Source organism: Pinus tabuliformis, chromosome 8 (genome assembly GCF_031772625.1).
Source record: "Pinus tabuliformis cultivar Carrire ecotype Pingquan chromosome 8, CPIR1, whole genome shotgun sequence".
NCBI classification, from domain to species: Eukaryota; Viridiplantae; Streptophyta; class Pinopsida; order Pinales; family Pinaceae; genus Pinus; species Pinus tabuliformis.
The window spans coordinates 1,989,055,262-1,989,075,514 of NC_142294.1; the positions used below are offsets into that span (position 1 = coordinate 1,989,055,262).

General features: G+C 35.5%; 1 protein-coding gene across 7 annotated transcripts in view; it reads right to left on the bottom strand.

The window, feature by feature from the left end:
- Positions 1 to 13,255: 13,255 nt before the first annotated feature.
- The window catches only part of LOC149244420 (uncharacterized), a 159,702-nt gene continuing 152,704 nt past the window's right edge, over positions 13,256 to 20,253 (bottom strand). For 6 of the 7 annotated variants that reach the window (XM_089374847.1, XM_089374850.1, XM_089374844.1 and 3 more), the window contains one exon: positions 13,256 to 13,942. In XM_089374847.1, coding sequence (XP_089230973.1) covers positions 13,829 to 13,942 — 114 coding nt within the window. In that variant the 3' untranslated portion in view covers positions 13,256 to 13,828. Of the gene's footprint in view, positions 13,943 to 14,160; positions 14,269 to 20,253 lie in introns of those variants that run through there. The other variant, XM_089374849.1, reaches the window with a different exon arrangement.

The following is a 20,253-nucleotide window of genomic DNA, read 5'->3' on the forward strand; positions in this document are numbered from 1 at the left end:
TGTATTTAACAACTTTTAGAATTCATATGTTAGACTTCCCACTAGGATTTCATACATGAGATTCAACAATCAATCACATTTCAATCAACAACATGACTAGCTTCCACTAGGGTTTGTTGCAAACCATAGATTTTCAATCAAACATCAATTATAACTAAAACTCAGATTTCAACAAACTTACAAATCTCAAATTATCACATAGTCATCATATATCATATATTTGGACTTCTACTAAGGTTTAACTCCAAAACCCTAGATTTTACAAATATTATCATCCTAGATAAACAAACTTCAACTAGGGCTTAGTTCCAAACCCTAGGACTCATGACCATCAATAATAGGGTCAACTCATATATCTTGGATTCCATCATCATGCACAAGCATATCATAACCTGTGTTAGTCAGCCCCAACTACACCAACATCAATAAGAGTTAGACATATGACAAACTTGATTGGACTAGGGTTTGATCAGACAAACACACATATCCCAAGGAAATCATTTCTAGGAAATTATAAGGGTCTTGCTTACTCACCCTACCAAACCCTATTGATCTAGGGTTTCAATACAAAACACAGCTAACCCTAAATTACCAATACTTCAAAGGTTTCAAATTTCAAACATCACTATTCAACCTTAACAAGTTAGATTTTTCATAACCATACCCAAACATGACATCATCAAAGCATCAAGCATTTTCTCTAGACTTCAACAATAACCCTAAGTAGGGTAGGGTCTCCACACATAATCATCAACATACCCTTGCGTTAGTTTTTTCATAATGAACCTTTCTAGGGTTCCACAAAAGTAATCAAATATATGAGGGCAGATTTATCTAATGATGAATCACCCAAACAAAAATCTTTAAGATTCAGGAAAGCTAGACATAACGACGTTAGTAATGTAACGTAAATTTCAAAATATGATGAACGTACCTTTTATATTAAGAGAATTTTATAAGGTGTATAGTCTAAGACATACCTGGAGATGTTCCTTGACAAACCTTGTAAGGATTCCTTGGAGTGTTCTCTTTGTATTAAGCCATGATCTTTATACTTGTAATAAATACTTTCAAGCAAAACATGTGATACCAAGAACATGATTTTAATTTCTCAAGTTAGATTTTCTATGTAACAATGGAGGATGGAATCCTATGATATCGAAGATCAAGTTATTCCTTCTTCCAATCAACATTAGGACTTTTGCTTGACATCCTAGATTACTTGTAAACCCTAGAAGATAAGGATTAAGGTTCTAATGTGAGACTTTCGTATGTTATCTAGGGATTACAATATTTACCCTAGACTAACTATAAACAAGGATTATATGAACCATTTAAGATTAGATAATATTAAAAAAACTAAAAGCTCATGAATATATGTACCTTGTGTTTACATACCTTTTATTTCATAGCCTATAAGACTTATTGAATATGCATCTTGTTAAGTATGGAACAATGACAATACTTACTTGATTTCTTTGAGTTGGTTCCTAGTTCTTGGACTATCAATTCAGATCTTCAAAGAGTAAGGCTTGTATTTCTTTCTCCATAGGACACACTTCAGATTCCTTTCACATTCCTCAAATGAATGCTTTAGTTCTTGGACTTCAATATGTTCTTTAATCTATAAGAGGACTTCAATCTATTATAATAGCACGTTGGTGATAATGATGAACTCCAATTCAGCCCTTAAATGATGTACTTATGCGTGTAGTGAAGGTTCATTCAAGTTATATATCTTAACTAAGGAGGTTTTAAACCTTTGATCATCTTGGATGCTTCGATATACTCTTGACAATGAATTCGATCTCAGGCGGTGACTTTGCTCCAATTCCAAAACCTTCTTGCCAATAAGGTGATATTTAACCTTCTTTCACCATAGCTCTGATACCATGTTGAGAAATCCAATAGGGTGGCAAGTTAATTGATTTCTCTTATTATGATATTATCTTGTGATGGTTTATTATTATTATTCTTTCTTTCAAGTTATCTTTTCTTATCATCAAGACAAATTCCAAACAACAAATAGAAAAGGACATAAGATGTAGGCACGCAGCTAGGGAAGAAACCCCACTCTAGGGGAAAACCCGGTCAAGAATTCTTCCTTTGGTAGATTCAAAACAAGATGAGATGACCAAGACCCTCACAACCTAGACCTAAGAATCCTTCCATCAAGTCATCTAAAGCAAACAAAGTTCGTTCTTCACATCAAATACTCCAGAAGACTTGGAATATAAATATCTCCATTGAGATACAAAAATATATATTAAAATGTATAAATAAGAATGATGTTACAATGAGAGTGAGGGTCCTGTGTATATAGTCAGGTAAGTACCCTTTCACGAATGGTCATGTCTGTATAGACATGCCTCTTCCTACTAATTATTAGTTAATTAATCGGTGTTTATGTCTTACTATTTTTTTTATTATTTTTATGTATTTTATTCATAACATTGCCTTCCTCCTCAAAAAGCTTTGTCCTCAAAGCTTACAGATGAAAGCCTTGATCTCTTTTTTCTATTTCGGATGTATTATTGTCTCAGAACTGTCATCTTCATTGATACAAGTTGATATGATCCTCTAAGTGACAAACAAAATTGTCGCACTTAGAAGGGATCATACCATCCTAGATCAATCTTTTGTGGAATCTTGCAGTGATTGAAAACTTTCGATGAATTGTTGTCACATGAGTGGATTGCACTGAAATCGGTATCCTTCGAAACATTAGTTTGTTGTTTTTGTTTTAAATACGTAGCTTGATTGAATTGTCTGCTCTCGTGAATCGGATGTCGATAAGGAATTCTAGTGATTTGATTTTCCCTTATCTTGTTTGTGTCGTTTTCTTGATTTATTTGAAGTACCTAATTTCCTTTAGTTATGGAAGTTGAATGGTTAATTTATAGATCTTTACTTGAATCTTTTGTCGTTGGAACTACAACTTCTGAGTACATATTTACTTTAACTAGTTTGTCATCTTCTTGAGTTGTGATATTGACTGAATCTGTATTTGTTTTTTTCCGTCATCTTGACTTTCTACATTTGATGTTTCCTTCTCGATAAGTTTTTGTACCTTGTTTTCTAAAGACTTCTTCTCCTTCTTAAGCTTCTTGATTTGCGTCAATAATTTTTCACTACGATCTTTAAGCTGAGAAATTTCTTCATTTTTGTGAGTGGTGATCTTGTTAATTTCTCTTTGCATATTTTGTAGTACTTTTTTACCTTCTTGAAAAAATAATTTTGAGATATATAGTATGTCTTTTGGTATTACAGAACTCGGATTCATTGTAAAATCTTGTACCATTATTTTTTTATTTTTGTAAGAAAACGTCAAAAACTTCTTTTTTGCATTCAGGATGAAGGAACCAAGGGTTTCCATCTAAGGTGAACCTAAAATAATGTCACCTTGATTGCTCCATAAGGTTTGAACTGAAAATTGCGATGCAAATGTATAATCCCCAATATTTAATTGTAAATTAGTTATGTCATACATTTTGTTGCCAAAACAATCTAATTTTTCATTTATATTTGACTCGGGAATCACTAATTGATTTGTGATTTTAGACTTTATATAATTTTTATCTTCGGCTGATGAGATAGCAATAGTAACATCTTTTCCTGCAATAGACCCTTTAATTCTAAATAACATTAAGACATAGTTATATTTAGTTTTTGTGAATCTTTCCGCCTTCATTTATGAATTACACTCCATTTACTTTTCTAGAATGAACTCTTAAAGGAAATCTTAAATACATTTCTTACCTTAAACGTGGTACCTTTTTTACTTTAGATATTATTTTTTATGTTATTTTTTAAAATAAACTTCTTCATGTATAATCTCTTAACTTTTGACTTTCTTTCTTTTCTTTTCTTTTTTTTTTTTGGTAAATTTCTCTATATCTCTACAATGTTGATAAATAAATAAAAACTCTTCCTTTTTTAACTTTTCTTTTTAATTTAATTTTATTTTTTAATTTAATTTAAACTAAGCTAAATAATAACCCTTTTTTTCTTAACCTTTAATAAACGGGTAGCAACTTTTGATAACCTTGATTGGTAGCAGATGCAACTATTGATGGCTGGATTGGTTGACGTATTGATAGAGGTGTATCATTGTATCGTGTAACTCCTTATTTTGCTACTTGGTCATACGAAATTGACCCTGAATGGTCCACCGAAATTGACTTAGCAATATTTCCTTTAATGATCGTGGATGGAGGATGCAGTGGAGGGAAGGTGTGCAAGGCATCAGTTGAGAACTAGCAGCGTTCAGGATCGCAAGTCTGAGTTGGTGGTATCAGTTGAGGTGTAGCAAGAATGTTTCTAAGGTGCGGAAATGGCGCGGATGGGATGGCAGCAGAGCGAACAGAGGAGACAGTTGAGTTTGGTGGGGCGGCAAAAGGTTCAACGGCGGCTTAGGGCGTCCAGTGGTGGCCCCTATGCGAGTTGTGTGGCCGTAATAGTTTCAAATGGCGATTGTGGGGTCTCTGCGTTGGTCGACCAACAGTCAGATGTCAACAACTAGATAAGTCAATTAGAAGTCAGACAGTGACAAACAAGTAAGGTTTGATATATATATTTATTTAAATTTATATTGTTTTTTTATTTTATAATTTTTCTTTTTTATATGTTTCACTCTTTTTTTTTTCATTTTAAATTTTTATTTTATTTTTAATATGTATATTTGTTTTGTATTTTTTGTTTTTTATGCTTATTTTTTATTTTATTCTCTAATTCCCCTTTATAATATATATATATATATATATATTCTCTTTTTTCCTGATTTTTTATTATATTAAATGGCCAAGGTTTTGATAGCGAAAAAATGGAGAAACTCCAAAAGTTGTAGTGAAACGCTTCAATGGCAACAAAGTTGACAAATTTCAATGGTCAAAGACCTAGATCGGAGAACGAAGCTTTGTGCAGTAGTTGAGCAGCCAGAGGATTGAACAGCGCTAATACCAAATGAAGCGCACAAAGTTTGTTCTTCACATTAAATATTCCAAAAGACTTGGAATATAAAGATCTCCATTGAGATACAACCAACCTAGATCCATCTTAACTCTGGATCTATCAAGCGCCGAGAGGAATCAAATCTCTCAAGGTGCAAATCTCTTTTTTGAGTGCAAAACTTGAAGAAAGGTTTGCATCTTAAGAGATTTGATCTCTTTCGGCACTTGATAGATTCAGAGTTAAGATGGATCTAAGCTGGTTTTAATAGATTTGATCTTTAACTATATATATATATATATAATTTTCAGAGTTTTTAGTAAGATATTTGTTAATTAAAATTTAAGAACTTTTTTGTTATAATTACTGTGTGTGTGGAGGGAGAGGTTTAGATCAATTAATTTTGTGTGTTTTAATTCCATCAAGTCTCAAGTTCAAACTTCGTGAGGAGATGTGAGAAAGTGTTAAAAGTAGAATCCAATTAAATATTAAAACATCACAACTAACATCCAAGTTTGATCATTCTCTTTTCCTCTCCTGACACTGGCAGTCCCATTACGTTTAAAACCTAGCTCATGTAACAAAACCCCTAACTAACTTAGAATCCCCAACTTGCAGTGGAAGAAAACCTGTTGGTCCTTTATATCAAATTAATAAGGGAGTTGTCTTTAGTGCAATTTTTTGGGCTTTCCAACGCCGGAATCCAGTAGAAAAAATTCGAGGCGAAATTTTTATTTGTGTTATTTAAACTGGTTTTTTTACTGTATATATGGATTCAGCACCCTGAAAAACCCTTAGGGCACTTCGATTGTGCAGGGGTTACCCATCAAGCTTGTGATTTCAATAAATTCCTGCGAGATTTTAGAGAAATATGATCGGCAAAACCCAACAGAAAAGCATCCAAAAAATCGCAATAAAGACAACTTGATTAATAAGTGATAAACAATTTAAACTTAAAGCTATAAATAAGTGCCCACGCCAAAAATCCGGCTTGAACAATGCCTATTTGGGAGGTGGGGGAAAGTTATTTTGAGTAGTGCAGTGACCTGAAACTCATATGTGCCAAGCTAGTCTGGGTTGGACCCCACTTATTCAAGGAAATTCCACTTACTCAGGGGTCGGGTAGTTGGTCCGTTCTAGTCCTTCTTGGCATTGAGGTCAAACTACCCCTTACTCATTTCATGTGGTGTTACTCACTAGTATAAAAGCATGGTTGCATTTACCTAATAACATACGCTAATTACCTAATCTTAATCTACTCTATTATTAATTTGTTTTAATTATCATAAATTTTTAGATTGATAAGCATACCCTTATTGGAATTGGGAACTTTAATCATTTTCTAATTAATTATTTTGATCAAATCACCTAATTGAAATATTCCAGTATAATATATCCTGGTGGTCGCCACTCAATCAATGAATGAAATGTATAGGGAAGAGGAGGAATGAAGAGAGAGAGAGAGGGAGATGAGTGAGAGATGTAGATAAGGGTAAGAGGAGGAGAGGGAGACACAAAGATGCAGGGGAGAGAGACAAAGAGAGAGGGAGGGAGATAGTGAGAGGTTTGGAGGGCAAAGAGAGAGAGAGAGATGAGGGAACAGAGAGGAAGGTAGGAGATAAAGGGAGAGAGAGGCTGGATGAGAGAGAGGAATTGCAAGACAGGATGAGAGAGGGAGAGAAGAAGGCATAGAGAGTGAGAAGTGGAGAGAGAGGGGGTGACAAGGGAGAGATGGGGAGAGAGAGTATGTTTAGGGTTGAGATGGAGCAAATCTAGGTTGGATTCATTGCATTCCTTCTAAAGGTATGATAAATAAATCCAGGTTGGTCAAATCCAAGTAAAGAGATGTATAACATTAACTTTTGGCCCAAGGGAACACAATTATCAATGTTTTATCTGGATGTTTTATATTATATGAATGAAACATCAACATAACTTTTTGCCGGAACATCGAGAATGAAACACAAACATTTAATGTTTGAATCTAGGTTGGTCTACCAATAATTATATTAAACATTGCATTAAACGGTATTTGGCCCATAGGCTTCATAATAATGTTTTTTTCAATTAATTTTTTGGCCCATGGTATTTGCATTAAATATTATTAATTAATTATTTGGCCCATGGTTTACAAATAATTATATTAAACATTGCATTAAATAATTATATTAAATGGTGAACTTTTAAGCTCAAGTCAACGATATTTAGTGAGACTTTTTGGAAGCTTTTCCGGTGGGTTTTTCCGGTCAAATTTCTCTAAAATCCGGCAGCAATTTATTGAAATTGCAAGTTTGATAGCTAATTTCTGCACAATCAAAGCGTCCTAGGGGTTTTTCAGGGTGTTGAATCCAAATATGCAGTTAAAAAACCATTTTAAATAATACAAATCAAGATTTGACCTCAATTTTTTCCGCTAGATTCCGTCACCAGAATCTACAAAAAATCGCACTAAAAACAACTCCATATTTTTGTTTTTTTCTTGTTTTTTCCTACTATTTAGATTGCATTAAATTATCTTCATAATAATGTTTTTTTTCAATTAATTATTTGGCCCATGGTTTTTTTTTTCAATTAATTATTTGGCCCATCCTCTACAAATAATTATATTAAACATTTTAAATAGCTATATTAAACGGTGAACTTTTAAGCTCAAGTCAACCATATTTTTGTTTTGTTTTTTCCTACTATTTAGATTGCATTAAATTATCTTTATACAATGTTTGGTCAAATAATAACTATTAGTTAGGGTGAACTTTTAAGCTCAAGTCAACCATATTTTTGTTTTGTTTTTTCCTATTATTAATATTGCATTAAATTATCTTTATGCAATGTTTGGTAAAATAATAACTATTAATTATATTTATTCGTTTAAAATTGGAATTGGTTGATTATTTATTATTTTTTTTTATCTAGGTTGTTGGGTTGTGTCATCATGTGGCCACCACGAATAGGAATGTTCAAAACCGAATCGGTTGAATAGGAACGTTTAAAAGTGTAATTCGAAATATATACAGGTTTGCTTATAGCTGTCCAAACACCACTTTGTTGTAATGCAATATCAAAAGACTTTGTGGTCTCTGAAAGATTTGTTAATCGTAAGATAATATGCATCTTATTATATACAGGTTTTGTTAACAAAGAAATTGAAATATTTGTTTTGGTGAAACTCAAACGCAGTGAACAGAAGGCAGTTGTTAAACGCAGAATTTCAGAGGCAAAATTATTCTCTAATCTCTAAATTTAACACCACCGTTAGAAAGTAAAAATTCGTTCATTTTGGATGAACAAATTTGCAAGTTGTTAAAATGGAATTTCAGAGGAAAAATTGTTCTCTAATCTCTAAATTTAACACCACCATTACAAAGTAAAAATTCGTTTCAGAGGCAATATTGTTCTCTACTCTCTAAATTTAACACCACCGTTACAAAGTAAAAATTCGTTCATTTTGAACGAACAAATTTGCAAGCCTCGGGAATAACCGTCCAAAATGTTTACTATGCGCCGAACCCAATTGAACAAAACATGCCAAAAAAAAATCCCCGTTCACCTTTTCTGAATAAAAATTAGAAATTTTCAGAAACCAAACCTAGAAATAAAATGCACGGAGGAAGAAATCAAACTTAGAAATCCTTCTCACACCGAAATGTTTTCCACTTCGCACACACCTTGAAATATTTTCGCACCATGCTTCCTCATAAATAGAATTGGACACTTTGTTTTTGTGTTATTTATATAGTTAGGGAGAGCCCTGTTTTTTATTGGGGCCAACATTAGATTAATTAAATTAAATTTTCATTAGATTAAATTTTCACAATACATTTACTTTTTACATTTATTTACATTTATTAGATTAAATTTTCACATTACATTTACGTTTTACATTTATTTACATGTTTATGTTTTTATAACACAACATCTACCCCATTTCATTACATTAAATTTTCAAATAACATTAAGTTTATGCTTATGTTTACATTTACATGTTTACGTTTTTCACATTACATTTATTTACATTTACATTTACATGTTTATGTTTTTTTTACATGAAATCTACCACATTTCATTAGATTAAATTTTCAAATAGCATTAAGTTTATATTTACGTTTACATTTACATTTACATTTACACTTACACTTGGGTGAAATCTACACCATAGGTTTACGTTAACATTTTTACTTGAGATCTACCCCCATACTAGGTTGTAGAGCGCCTCTCGACGCAAAAATATATATTAAAATGTATGAGGAAGGATGATGTTACAATGAAAGTGAGGGTCTTGTATATATAGCCAGGTAAGTACCATTTCACGAATGGTCATGTCTGTATAGACATGTCTCTTCCTACTAATTATTAGTTAATTAATCGTTGTTTATGTCTTACTATTTTTTTTTTCCCCTGGAAAAATCGTAATCTTTCATTAATGATTGAAAAATTACATGTTGTAGATGCCTCTTGGCATATGCTGATTAACAAATTATCAAAAATGCTGCTCTAATGATGCATTGATCCTTGCACACCACGCAGGGTGTATGGATTTCATGAAAATAAACTGGTATATGCAAAATATTTATATAGTTGGGGAAAAGTCAGGCTTTTCTCCCTTTTTTCTTATCAACCTTTCTCCAATTCCCCTGTGACTCTGTGGGAGTTATGAGTGCTAATGCATTTTCAGCCACAGGTTGTGGGTTGTCAGAATCTGATGTGTCTGATGTGTGTATGCGTTTATTTCTTCCCATGTCCATTTCTGCTCTTCTTGCCAAAGTTGTCTCTATATTGTCCTGTGCACCTGTGTCTTCTACGACTGATTCTTTATTCCTCTGATTGTTCTCATTTGGGTTGTCATATTCCATCTCCTCTTCCTCCTCATCATCCGGGGGAGGTGGTGGGATGTACCAACCTTTTGCTTGTTTTTCCGTTTTCTTTTTTTTGCGGCTATCTTTTTTGACTGTTGGGCACGTGCTTTGTAAGTGTCATGTTTGCCTACATGTTCGACATCTAAATGCAGTGTTTTCATAATTTAATACTTGTGTCCAGCTGCTTTGTCTATGCTTCAGCTGGATTTGGTCTGGTAGGCCTTTGCTAAGGTCTACTTCCACACATATTCGTGCAAAAGTAAATATTCTTTCCTCCACTCGCTGGGTGTCCATTTTAATGTAGCGCCCAATTGTGTTTCCAATTCCAGTGAGTACTTGCTGGTTCCAGAGATGTATTGGGAGGTTGTGTAGCCTCACCCAAACTGGCATCTTTGAGACAACCATTGTGTTTGCATCAAATCCTGGGAACCATGGCGTGATGAAGAGTCCAGTGGATCCCCAAAACCAAGGCCCATCCTGCATTACTATATCTCTGTCTGCTGCTGATAAAAATTTCACAATAAAAAACCCCTTGGAGCATAGGTGTACTTCGCATTCCGTGGTCCAGTTCGTGTAGATCCAAATGAAAAGATCCGCTGGTTTGGGCCAATAGCAGTTAAATCTGCATATTATTGCCTGACTTTCATATATGGTGCATTGCTGGTCTATTTCTGGTGTATTTATGTTGTATTCTGGAGTGTGTTCCAGCTGTTCCACTATGTATGGCCTTGCGTCCATACCTGTTTGGTTCGGTGTTGTTCCTTCTGTGTTTTCCCTGTTTATGTCTTACTATTATTTATATTATTTTTATATATTTTATTCATAACATCGTCCTTGATTATTCTTCAGCGTTTCGTTTTTCAATCAGTCCTTAATACTTCATTCCACCAACAAAATGATACCCCTAGATAACATGCTTTTGTCCTATAATAAGGTCATGTTTTGGTCCTGTAGTTCTGAGGCAACCTTCTAATACTATGATTTGTCATCATACTTCATTCTATGGTAGCCTTCTAATGTGACATCATGATTCAGAGTTCAGTTCTCTTAATGTAATACATATACACTTCAGTCCTTCATAAACTTCGGTCCTTCTGTAAGATATATAGACTTTGAAATACCTTGATGTAATCTGAACTGTAGCCCTCCTTCATTTGTTGTCTGTAATTTGAATTATTCTAAGATAAGTATCTGAATTCTTCTCTGAGATTTTCACCGAATGAAAATCTGAACTTGTTCCTGTGGTATACCGTAACCCTGCCACTTAATTCCACCAAAAATCTTCTCTGCAATTTGAGCGAAGTTACATCTCTACTATACTGTGATTTCACCGATCTTCTACGAACTCATTCTCTGAAATTGATCTGAACTTGTCTCATTGTGTTTTGAGCGAAGTCCTTATGCTTATATATATAGTTGTTTCCTACTGAAATAAGCCGACTAGTAGACAATTAATTTGAAGGCCGACATGCAAGGAGACTTAATGGAAGAGTCTTTGACCAAACAAAATTTGACTTTGACTTAAATAAACAATCCTAAAGTTTACAATGGAGACTTGACCTATAACAATTAACCCAACCATGAAACCCATGCTTTAACAAGTCAATTCAATTAATAATAAAAATTATTTTGCTTTCTTTTGATAAGTATATTTCATTTTGACTCGTGTACAATTATGAAGACCAGACCTAGTTACATTCTTCAACAAGGACACCCCACTTGCCTTTGGAAAAAATAAATTTGCACATGGGAAAATATTATTTTTAATGTGGGTCCAAGTCATCTTCAAAATTACAAGTCAGCCTAAAAGCAGAAATTTGTCCACATAAACCACATTATAAATAGACCAAGCTTGGCATCATTTGGAGGCATCATCACACACATCAATCTTCTTCATTTGGTTCGATTTGATTTGAAATTGCAAAGTGTGAGTTCACACGTGCAAGAGGAGGAGAGAGAAATTCTATTGACCGAGTTTGACTTCTGTTTTGGGACTACTTTGACCTAGTTTGACTTCGCTTGACTTGGGCTAGTTTGACCAAATTATGATTTGCTCTTGGAGGTTGAATTCAAGGAGAAGACCAAACTTTTCTGGGAACTTTGACAAATTTGACTACAGATTTGAGGCTAGGGTTTTAGCAAGTCAAACTATTGACTTTGACTGATTTGTGGGTAGAATTCTTGGACTATTTCAACTGGCTTTAACTAAGCAAAAGAGGCTAAATTTATTGTTGTTTTGACTTAACTTTTCTAGGCACTTTGGAGCATTTCCTTTGATTGGTTAGGGTTGTGTTGATTGTGGTTGACGTTGACCTTGAAAAGGCCAAAAATTGCAAGACTGGGACTTTGACCATATTTGAATTTTATGCTCATCTTTCATTGGATATTGACTTGTTGACTTGGTTGGTCAAGGATTTGACCTTTGACTAGTTGTTGGATATACTTGGACTATGTATCTCTATTAAACATTTGATTAACATCTAATAGAAAAAGAATCTAGTTGGGTTTTCCCCCTTGTGGGGTTTTTCCCTAATCTTTGACCTAAATCTTTGTGTCTCATTGATCTTGGTTGTCCTATATTGTGCATATTGTTCATTGCCCTATCTACAATTACTTACTGTTATTGGGTGATTGAAATAAATTTGAAAAAGTGATAGCTACTGAAAAAAGAATTTGTTAAAGTGATTTTTACAGCATAGAACATTGGAAAAGTGACAGAGATATCTATGACCCTTTATGAATAACTCCCAAGCTAATGCAAGCCCAAGGATGCCTTGGATCCTTCAACTTCAGCAGCTCTTGCTTGAATTTTCCGATGATTGTGATTATTGTTGGTGCATCGTGCAAGGGAAACATTAATGATTTTTATGACTATTTGGCACTTGGCCTTGTTCATGGCCCACATTGGCTTTTGGTTTCGTGATCTTTTAGAACACAGATATCAATGCCTCTTTATTACCCCTGGCAGTGGTATTTTACTTTTGCTACCTTGTTTTTTATAAAATGCAAGCTGCATGAAGCAAGAAAAAAGGAGATAGTTTTATTCAACTGTCCCTTGTAACAGCTTGAATATCAATTAAAGTTCCTTTCAGTTTCGACAATATTCCACAAAATTGCCACTATATACGATTCGCAAGCACTGATGCAGTCGAAGGTGTTCCACAACTTCGAAAACCAGTTCTTGGTATATTCATATAATTGATCACGTGATGAGAGCAAAGAGTGGCATAATTACTAATTATCTTCTCGTAATGTGATTTGCTATCTTTCAAATATAAGTTAGATGAATGGTATCATAGTTGTGTAAAAGGTGTCTGATATGAAGAATAAATTGAAAGAGAATCAAGATATATTTAGGAAATAATTATAACTACGTGGTCGGCTTATTCAGAAACCGCAGCAGTTATCAGCAAGCTTTGCTGTGATTTATTGTCACGACTAGATTAATTCAGTCATAAAAGAAAGGATTTGTGGTTAAAGAAGCTTTGAAGGTACAACTGAGACCTTTAATAGTCAACTTGCTTATCAAAATGGAGAGCAAGCAAAGACAGTAACAAAAAGCAAAAAGAATATGAAACATCTTTTTCTACAGATAACTTCCAACATTACTGCCAGATCACTCCTTTCAACAGGAAACAAGGTGGTGTTATTCTACAACGTGTCTGGCTATTTGTAACTATGCTTTTGTCACCTTCCATGTCCTTTGGTTGATATTTTTTTAGGCTCTCTGCTGCAAAAGGCTTTCCCTCTTGAAAGTTAAGGTAGGGTTTGTAGCGCTGAGATTTTGACTTTCATTTTAAAAGTCCCAAAATGTGGTTCACTGCTTGTAGCTAACACCCAAATCCTATATGTGCGACTAAGCATGAAACAATTCCAACTCTCTAATTAGACTTGATGCTATCCAAAATAAGCATAGGCTCCAACAATCTTATACACACACTTTCCAGCTGATAGAATTAAATAGAAATCTCTTGCTTCTGAAGCTCTCTTTTCTGTCTTAAAAAGACAGTCACAAACAACTACTACTTTCAAGAGCTGCGCCGTAAGGTCGACACAAGCAAATAACTCAAAGCCGAATCAACAGAAGAGAGGAAAATAATTAGAAGCATCACCAGCAGTAGCGTAAGAGTCGCTGTCTTTAACTGCAGGCATAAAATAAAATGTTAGTCAATGCATCATATGTTAATAGTTTATTTCTCCAAAAGGAATAATATAAAACATTTTTATTATTTATTCAAAAATAAATTAACCATTCAAACATTCTGACATTTGTTCATTAACTTAGTTTCCACGGTCATGAGCAAAACAACAATGCACATGCAAGTAGAGTCCTAGGGACAAGCATAAATGATTATTTCAGTAAAGTCCACGAGAGTCACAGAAACAGACCTTTTTCATCTATCCCTCTAGTTGAATTTATTGAAGTCTGCTTAAACTTTTCAGCGTGTCCTTCAAAGGGAAAATAATTCTGGAGATATTCTCACAAAATGTTAGAAATGTTGGGGTCAATAGTAGATTTTGGAATGTCCCAATCAGGATGATAATATGCAACCAATAAGGAATCTAAGTATAAGATGAACACTGGTGATTTTGATGGAGGATGATAAGATCAGTTCCAATGCTCCGAACACAAGTAAAGTATATTCAGTGAATATGAATATAGTGCTTGTGCTGCACTATTTTCGACAGCAATGTGGTTCTTACATGGGCATTGCCTAGCAGTCCCTGCAACTAATGCAGGGCACTGTGATCGAAGACATATAAAGTATATTCAGTAAATATGCATATAGTGCTTGAACTGCAATATTTTCGATAGCAATGTGGCTCTTACTTGGGCATTGCCTAGCAGTCCTTGCAATTAATGCAGGGCACTGTGACAGATTGTTTCTAATTTGATAAGATGGAAATAATGATAACATGATAGAAAATAGTAAAATCAGTGTTGGAAACACTGAGAGGGGGTGAGAATCAGTGTTTCCTTCCAATTAGTTAATTTTTAACTTCACAGAGCATTAAATTCACATTAACAATAAATTAACATCACATCGCATGAACAGTAAACAACACCATTCAACAATGCACAAACATCAAGGCAGTAGACAACAGATTTTTAAGTGGAAACCCTACTAGGAGAAAGACCACCGCACGCTTCTTAATATTTGTCTTCAATGATTTACATCAATAGGAAGCTCCAACTTCCATATTTATCAATTCCAACTAAAAGGATGCTCCAACACCCTGTTTACCAGCTCCAATTAGAAGGACGCTCCAACGCCCTGGTTTACAGGCTGAAACCTGAAAGATGCTCTGACACCTTGTTTACCAGCTCCAAATGAAAGGACACTCCAATGCCCTGGCTTTATCAGCTCCCACTAGAATGATGCTCCAACACCCTGTGCAAGCTCCAACCTGCCCTAGCACCACCCTGTGCAGGCTCCAACCTGCTCTAGCACCACCCTATAGTGTTCTCAGGGTCCGACCTGAAGGAGACTCCACTCTCCTACCTTGCACCACCCTTCCACCCTACTCAGCAAGCCGCCACTTTCCCTGAAGGCTCCAACCTTCAACTCACCACGGCAAACCACATTTCACAATTGTCAAATTGGACCCACGTGTGCTCGATATCAATATAAAACAAATTGTAATACAACTTACGCTCAATAATCAGATATGCTTCTGCTCAATATATCAAACCCTAGCTTCATAAACCTCTGCTCAAATTACATCAACATATCATCAATCATTCAGTGAGATATCCTTGGTTCAACCATACATCAAACATCTGGCCATAATCCTGGTTCAACAATACATCAAACATCGGACCATAACCCTCGTTCAATAAGCAAATTAGAAGCACTGCAAACCCTGGCACATATCATCTTCCAATAACACTAAAACCCTAGCATTGATCAATAATCATAGGTCCAAGCTCAGCACATCAGTGTTGCTCAACGGTACATTGACTACTACAGGCACAAACCTCAATCATCAACTCTCAGTTATTCGTAAACGCCAACATATAGATATAGCATGACAGCCCTGCAAAAACACATTATCAATTTATGCCCTGCATATAGCCAACAATATCTGATCTTTGCCACGGTCCTCTGTTCTACCAACTGTCCAAATCTTAGAAGAAGTGTCTTCACAATATTACAATGACCAATGGCATATGCTCAGGATACTAGCACAACATTACTGCCTTGAAACGCTTCTCTGCAATACAATTCTTCCACAACAACACACTGTTAAACCCTTCTTGATCACACAATACTCTTCACTGACAAAACCCTAGCTGCATATAACTTATCTATTCAGCATAATCTCCTATTGTCAATGTATGCTCCAGATATACAGTGAGTATCAGGTATCTTCAAGGCATCAATACTATTAAATGATGTGACAACGAAACCCCTGGACAATGTACCTTAGATCTGTTGATGCTAAACTGTGCCTTCACAACAAATATTGACTTCTGCCTTAACTGTCCTTAATGAACTGAAAATGAAACCCCTAAAACCCTTACTCAAGATAGACTAAGAATATTTGTTGTAGTTATCAGTCACACAGTGCAACTCAACTCTGATATAACCCACTTGCCAACAATTTGTATTCTTAAGGTAACCTACTATGCCATGTGCTAAAGCAAAATTGTCTTCTTGGTTACAACTTACACATACACATTAGATGCTTGGAATTGCCTTAAGAGATGGATAATCTTGTTTCAGCCCTTGAACTGACTTGTGATCAAAAACCTTAAACGAAGCTTGAAATAATCCTCAAATCAAATGTATTCAACTATCCTTGCTACAGGAAACGACTACAACTCTACCTTAAGCATAGAACATACCATTGATATCTAAAATTAACAGATTCTGAGCCAGATGATGTTTATGTAGCTCATGTTCATGATCCATGTCTAATAGTGGTGATGAGTTTGATAAGGAGTGATCATGCTAATCACTGATATGTACCTTATAGTAGGTCAATGGCCCAGTAGCTTGTCGCATTGTTTTTGGACTCTAGAGGCCATTTAGTGTTGATTTTGGGTAGCATCGAATGTGTTCTAGCCTTGAAATTTGGTGGAGAGGCTAAGGCACATGATATCTCCAAGACCCAGAAATAGTTTGGACAAATTCCACCCAGATGAGGAGTTATTAAAATAATTAATATTTTTAATGGGTTCCTAAGTCTAAACTTAGTAAAATTAAAATATTAATGGGTATTAATAAAGATAAGGGTGAGAAGTTTCTAAGAGACGAGGATCAAGTCTATTTTAATCTTAGTTGTTGAATAGAGACTTAATCTAGGCCGTTGATTCATCAATAGGAAATGTATAAGAGAAGACTTAGGGATTATTTGGAGACACACTACAGATACTCAATATCCCAAAGAAAATTGATTCTCAAAGAGAAGGAGAGCGGTTTCAGAGGGAGAGTTGCAGGGTGGAGGAAGAGGAGGGCATCAATAGCAGTCAGTGACTGAAGAGGAGGTGATGCAGGGGCATTGAGAAACAGCGCAAAGGGAGACGCATGCTGACACAAAGGGATACAGAACCACACAGAGTGACGCAAAAGTGGGAGAAGGGTCTCCAGGATGTCAGAAAGTTTCCAGGGGAAAATCTAAGGTGTTTTCTCTTAGTTTCTCTGTAAAATCATTCCTTGTAAAGTGATTGTTGCTGAAGATTAATAAAACCCTCATCTGTTGCACCGGTTTTCCCACATTGGGTTTTTCCGGGGACAATTGTCCAAAAACCACTGTGTTGATGTGATTGGTTCTTATGCATGTATATCGTTGTTATTTTTTCTGTGTAATTATGTGATAACTGCAGTAGAATTTATTTTAATGTTTGCTGAAGGGATTTCGTAAATAACTTATTGTGAAGAATAAGTAGGTGAAATAAATCAGTTGTTGCAGTAGAATTTCGGGTTAGAAATTTTCACATGGTATCAGAGCAGAGATCCGGCAACAAGAGAGAAGAATCAACTATGGGTCAGGAACATGATGCAGAGGCATCAACTCAAAGGGACTCACACAGATTTCCAGAAGAAAGCACGAGGGACATGGATCACGATTATTCTATGTTAGCTTCCAGACTGGAAGAAGAAGTCGCTTGCCTAGCAAGCTCTGCCTCCTCTGAGGTTTGGTATATAGATAGTGGAGCTTCCTGGCATATGACAAGAATTCGAGAATGTTTTTCAAATTATCAGGAAAATAGGATGTTAAACACACACATGGCAGCAAGAGAATCTGAAGGATAAAACATGAGAGTGTATTTTTATTAACAAGAGATATACATTTATAGTACATAGTTTGACTGTTGGGTTCCACATCTTAAGGTCTTTTGGACTTCCTTTTGTCTATTCGGCTTCCACACTAACCCATTAAGGATTAGGTGTCCAACATTCCCCCCTTTAATCCGAAGGGTTATGTATGAGTCCAAGAAGAGAGTTGTAATACAAAATGTGCAAAACTGCATGGCAGCACTAGGCTGAATGTGCTCTCTGAAATGTTGGTATAAAGGGCGATGGTTTAAGGATGACCACCAATGCTGGAACGCTTAGTGCAGTTCTCGGAACTCTTCCAAAACTGGCAAGAAGCTGAAGTCTTCTGCTAGAGGAAGTGCTCCTATTGTTTTGAAGAGGGAAACCTTCAACCAATAAAGGGAGGTCTCACCCCGCATAAAAGGAATAACTTCAACCTGAAAAGGGAAGTCTCAACCTGTGATGGTTTAAGGATGACCAACAACTCTGGAATGCTTAATGCAATTCCTGGAACTCTTCCAAAACTGATGAGAAGATGAAGTCTTCTGCTAGAGGAAGTGTTCTCAATTTTGTCCCTGGAATTCTTCCGAAACTGGCAAGAAGCTGAAGTCTTCTGCTAGAGGAAGTGTCCCAGATTACCAACCGAAGGCATGCTCAGGGGCATCTTTGTTTCTAGTTACAACTCTGAAACTGGTGTGGCAGGTTGTGGCTCAGGCTCGCTTGATGTGGCTTTGAAGCTTGTAGATGACCATCATTTCCCCCCTGTCAGATACAAGGTGAGATGATGGAGAAAACTCAACTGCAAGACTGTTCAATACTCTGGAACAAGTTCTGACATGTGATTGGAATATCTTCTTGGATATTGATGCCCATTGCTAAGAAGCAATCCATCCAAGATGAATTTTTGTTCTTGCAGGACGTTTGTTTCTGAAGCATCTGTGTGAAGAATCGTTGGTTTTATGACAGTGCTTACATGGATGAAGATCAAAACAGTGATCTTTCAAATCGCCAATTCAGTCACAGTGTTGGCATTTCACAATCTGTTGTTGTTGCTGTTGCTGTGGAAGAGGGGTGGAATCTGGAACAGCTGGAGGTGAACTGTCATGAAGGAATCCAGCACTCTAAAACTGAATGGGCTTTGAGTAGTCTGGAATATGAAAGGACAAGTCCTTGTCATATCCAAGACCAGTTTTGTGCTTGTTGTAGACAAGTTGTTCCCAAGGTCTGATGATGGGCTTGGGAAGTGCACACTGAGTTTCTGCATCTGCATGTACAACTACTGCTTTATTGGGTACTAAATTTGAACCAACTGTAACATTATTGACTTGCTTCTAATAGGTTGCAGTCTCAATGTTCTGAACAGAAACATGTTCAGAATGACTCCTCTGTTTTAGTTCTTCTCGCTGTAGCTGAGATTCGAGCTACAAAAAATCAATTTTCTCTTGTGCATTTTGTAGACAGACCTGAATGTCTATGAGAAAAACATTGCTGACTTTTAATGTATCATGAGTGGTAGACAATATCAGAGTTTTGAAGAACTCTAATAGTTCATTGATTTTGGCCATTTTTTCTTCAATGTTAGATTTACACCTTAAAAATGTAGAAATTTTTGTTTTCCCACCCCGGTTTTCAGTTTCTCCTTATTTCTCCCATGTAGTTAAATGCCCATTCCCATAACCATACATTTAACAGACTGAAAAAAATAAATATTGCTGAAAACACAAATTCTGGAAATTTTTCAGAACGCTGGAAATTGCAGAATTAAAAATCAGCAATCAAAAACAGCCATTAAAACACATTAAAACACTGATATTTTTGGTCAACTTGACTCTAGAAAAACCCCCTACAACTCTTGGGGAAAACCAGTTTGAGAGCTCTTCTTTATTTCTGAAAATTGTCTTTTTACAGTGAGAATTATTCAGCAAAAAATCAGCAAGCAAATTTACAACTTATCTCCTTTCCCATGCCTCACAGCAATCTGGAAATTACAGCAAACATGACAGCAATAAATGCTGTACGACCTCCGTTTTGTGTGCAGAAAAATCAGCAAACTGCTCCTCGATTTTTGTGCAAAAATCTGCCTTTCACTATGTGCTGAATCAGCTGTACAAATCTGCTCAACTGCTGCCTTGGAATGTGTGCCAAGCTGCTGTCTCCTTCTCCTCCCTGCTCAGAAATCTCTTTTGCTC